Here is a 4,586-nt window from a genome sequence, read left to right on the forward strand (position 1 = left end):
AGGATATAACTCAAACCGAAGAGGGTGCAAAAAGGAGAAATGAGATGGTTTTTACGGATGAAAGTTAAGGGATCATAAGAGAAATACCATAGGGATGGCTTAGGGATGAAATCCCCACTTGTTTGCTCCGGATTGGGGTGGGTTTGATAGAGGGATTTAGTGAGGGTGGACGAACCCTAGTCGCCACCCTCTTCGTTCTTGCTGGATGGGGGAGGGAAATGGGGGGGGGGGGAGGGGGGCGGCCCGCGGTTGCATAACTCAATGTGTGCTGCCATCTAAGAGCGCAAGTGTGTCGCCTTTGTCTTAAGGGATAATTTGATGAGGTCATGTCCATAACAGTGGGATTAAGTTTAATAATATGTACTGATTAGTACACTAAGCTAGTGTAGGAATTCCTAATTTCATTGGGGTCAAATGACCCCAATGGCTACAAGGCAGCTTCGTCCCTGGCTGGCAGGTGTGCCAGCATGGCCAGATATGCGACGACTAGGACTCCGATGCCATATGGTGTAGTGTGACATCTTTCTGTCAAACGTCACACAAAAGAATTAGACGGATGAAATTCTTTCACGAACAATTTACTTTGTGAATTACTCTCCCCGTTTCTACATATAGGTCTTTTAAGAGATTTCATTAAAGACTACATATGAATATATATAGACATAATTTAAAGTATTGATTCGTTTATGTTGCTCAGTATTACATAGTGAAATCTTTAAAAAAGACTTATGTTTAGAAACGAAAGGAGTAGTTACGTGAATATATTAAATTTGTCCATTTTACCACGGGAGCTAGTAGTAGATAGATCAACTTTTTCTTTCTTGAACACGATAGATCAATCCACGGGTCCATCTCATTGAAGAGGCGAAGGCGAAGCGTAACACGAGGCGATCAAAGGCGGTGCGTAAGTGACACATATGGGCCGGGTCCCACACGAGAGCCACCATACAGCAGGATACGGTACGTATGCCAGTACCCCCCGGAGGACCCCCAGCCCGGATACATGCCACACCCTGCAATTTCCGACTCTTCAGAATAATGCACCGCACGCCCTTTCCAAGAAAAGGAGTGAGTGAGCAGGCCTACTGCTGTACTAAATACTACGGCGTAAATGCCAGCGCCCAGCCGACTTCCCTGCGGTAGTCAAGCTTGTCTTTTGCACACCCAGTGGCACTCAGTCACCGTTCACCGAGAGCTTTTCTCTCTAGAAAAAGGAGCCCAGAGTGGGGGCTGCTAGAAGTCCAAAACAGGAGCCGCGGTCTCCATCCATCTTCTCCGGCCGGCCTCCACCATGGCCTCCTTCGCCGCGCTTCCTCTGGCGGCTCTCCTGGTGCTGGCGGTCTCGTGGGCGTGGGAGCGCCTCCTCGTGCGCCTCGTGTGGAGGCCCTACGCCGTGGCCAGGAGGCACCGGGCGCAAGGGATCCATGGCCCCCCTTACAGGTTCCTCAGGGGCTCCAACGAGGAGGTGAGGAGGATGAAGGCGGAGACGGCCCACGTCGTGCTCCACGTTCGCGACCACGACTACCTCCACAGGGTCGCGCCGCACTTCCTCAAGTGGAGGGCGCAGTACGGTACGCGGTCCTGCTGCCGGCTATTTTTGCTCAACGTCTCTGTTGCTGCTCCGGTCAATTTGTTACTGTGTATGCTACTATATATGTATGGTCGATTTTAGTAACCCGCGAGTGTGACCTTGTTGTTGATCTTGTGCGTTTATGATCGATTCTGGTACTGGTAGCAACATGGATGTTGTGTGGAGTACTACTATAGTCGATGATAACATGCATGCTTGCACGTGTGTGATATGTGAATGGTACTGTAATATATAGTACACTACACAGGGGAGCCGTTTCTGTTCTGGTTTGGCGCCAAGCCCCGGATCTGCGTCTTCGACTACGAGTTGGTGAGGCAGATCCTTTCGAGCAAATCCGGACACTTTCCCAAGAACGACGCGCACCCGAACGTGCTGGAATTGCTCGGCAAGGGGCTGGTGTTGGTGAACGGCGTCGACTGGGTGCGGCATCGCAGGGTCATCGACCCTGCTTTCGCAATGGACAAGATAAAGGTAATTAAAGAAAGTTATGCCTTAATCTCCACATAAAAAAAATATAGTCCACGCACAGATTTTGTACTTATTGGTTGAATAGCAAGCGTGATGCAAGGTGAATTCTAATATGGATGTCTGTCCACCTTGTACTAGTTTCAAGTAGGAAAAGAATAACGATCATATACAGAGTGCCAAATCAGTGACCTGTCCAAAAAGGAACCAAATCATCAGTGAATGAAAATACAAAATAGGCATGGTTAAATAATTTTCTATGCAATTAGTACTCAAATTGTTTTCACCTTGAATGTCAGGCGATGACGAAAACGATGGTGTCTTGCGCCCAAAGCACGTTCGGTGTGTTCGAAGAGCAGGCATCCAAGAACACAAACAAAGAAATCCAAGTGGAATTCGACAAATCTGTCCAAGAGTTAACAGCAGACATCATATCCCATACAGCCTTTGGAAGCAGCTACAAGTTAGGAATGGAAGCCTTCTATGCCCAGAAAGAGCTCCAGGCAATCGCCATATCCAGTTTACTGAATGTGCAGATACCAGGATTCAGGTAATACGTACCCCATATGCTTCCATTAATTTGCATAATCCTGCAGGATGAGAGGTTCATTTCCTCGTATATGATGCACATCCATATTCGACTCACTTAACTCCATATGTTCTTGTGATCAGCTACCTGCCCACGAAAAGGAACAGGAGGAAGTGGATGCTCGAAAAGAAGCTTCGAAGCACGCTCATGCGCATCATAAACTCGCGGTTAGCGTCGCAGGGGAGCGGATACGGAAATGACCTGCTTGGCTTGATGCTTGAGGGTTGCACTGAAACAGAGCAAGGCGGCAAGCAGGAGCAGCTAAGCTTGAGCATGGAGGAGATCCTACACGAGTGCAAAACGTTCTTCTTCGCCGGTTACGAGACGACGTCGCTCCTGCTTACCTGGACAGTGTTCTTGCTCAGTGTGTACCCTGAGTGGCAGGAGAGGCTCCGGGCGGAGGTCTTGAGGGAAGTTGGAAAGGGTGACCCCAGCGGCGACAACCTCGGCAAACTGAAAGAGGCAAGATCAAAAACTAAGAGCTCCTTATCTTGATTGCTTGATTCTGTTTTCAGAAATTACCTTGTGCATTAAAATATATGACACAATAACATGTCATGAAATTTCAAGACATTTACAGCTAACTAGAACATGACATGTGTTGCAGATGACAATGGTCCTCCATGAAACCCTGAGGCTCTACGGCCCGGCTCTTTTCATGCAGAGGAAGACCACAACTGACATGGTGGTCGGAGCCATAACAATTCCCAAGGAACATGCCATTGTGATCGGCGCCCCGTTCATGCACCGGGACAAGAAGGTCTGGGGCGAGGACGCGGATCAGTTCAACCCGATGAGGTTCGCGAACGGGGTCGCGAGAGCGGCCAAGGTTCCGCACGCCCTGCTCGCATTCTCGATCGGGCCGAGGGCGTGCATCGGCCAGAACTTCGCGATGCTGGAAGCCAAGTCGGTCATGGCGACGGTCCTGCAGAAGTTCTCCTTCGCTCTCTCGCCGAGCTACGTGCACGCCCCCGCGGATTTCCTCACTCTGCAGCCCAAGTTCGGCCTCCCCGTCGTCATGAAGCTGTTGGATGTATGAAATGGAACCGGTTGGTTCTGAATGTTGGGGGTACAGAACTTCTGAAGTTTCTGCCGGGGGCTGGCTGTGGTGCTTATAGTGCACGCAGCGTATATATTCTCTTCCAAATTAAGGTTGGAAAAGTAGTGCACTTACAAGAAAATACTGTATATTGCATGTGGCTAATATATGCCTCTTGCCTGCATGGATACTCTAATTTTCGCTAATATATGCCTCCTGCCTTGCCTTTATCCCTATGCTGAATCTCCTCAAACGCCTGTTGCGTCACTTGCACCGTTGTGGATGGTTTGCTGTCAAAGACTCTTGAATTCCGTCCTAGCCATAGCTTTCTCATGCGCGATTGTGTTAGCTCTCACAGTCGAATTAATGGCGGTTATAGGAGGAATTGGATTACAGCGGAATGGAGGGACCCTAGGAAAATTCTGCTTCAAAGTTTCCTTATCTTCCCAGGTAGCCATCCGGATGCGGCAGAGAATGCGCCGTACCGGTGTGGGACCCGGTCCTTGTATATGGCTTGGCTGATGTTAGGGTTTGATGCGATGTTTTTTTTATTTGATCCGGATATTCGGCACACCTTTATGAAGGCATAGGAGTATCAATATGTATTGTTTAGATGACGGTTTCAAATTAACTGAGGTATTATCTCGTATGATTTTTACGAATAATTAATTAAATGGACGGTGCAGAGGGTGTGGGTATATCCTGTTTTTCAAAAAAAAAAAAGATAGCCATCTAGATAGGACAAGTTGCTTCACCGCACTAAAACCTGAACAATGGAATCAGAACCAGACGGTGCACCAATCACTGCTGCAAAACCTGCTATCGAACTTGAAGATGGACGTGTGGAGAAGGAAGTTGAGGCAGAACCTGACAGTCTGGAGTCAAAACTTTTTCGCAATACA

The 4,586-nt window shown here is 48.5% G+C and overlaps 1 protein-coding gene across 1 annotated transcript; it reads left to right on the forward strand.

Annotated features, from left to right (window-relative positions):
• Positions 1-1,132: 1,132 nt before the first annotated feature.
• On the forward strand, positions 1,133-3,920 carry LOC123424849 (cytochrome P450 709B2-like). Its single transcript, XM_045108548.1, has 5 exons — positions 1,133-1,571; positions 1,839-2,062; positions 2,356-2,606; positions 2,729-3,107; positions 3,253-3,920. Exons 1-5 carry the CDS (start codon positions 1,292-1,294, stop codon positions 3,682-3,684), a joined length of 1,566 nt encoding a protein of 521 aa, XP_044964483.1. The 5' UTR covers positions 1,133-1,291; the 3' UTR covers positions 3,685-3,920.
• Positions 3,921-4,586: the final 666 nt, after the last annotated feature.

Source organism: Hordeum vulgare, chromosome 2H, assembly GCF_904849725.1.
Source record: "Hordeum vulgare subsp. vulgare chromosome 2H, MorexV3_pseudomolecules_assembly, whole genome shotgun sequence".
In the NCBI taxonomy this organism is placed as follows: domain Eukaryota; kingdom Viridiplantae; phylum Streptophyta; class Magnoliopsida; order Poales; family Poaceae; genus Hordeum; species Hordeum vulgare.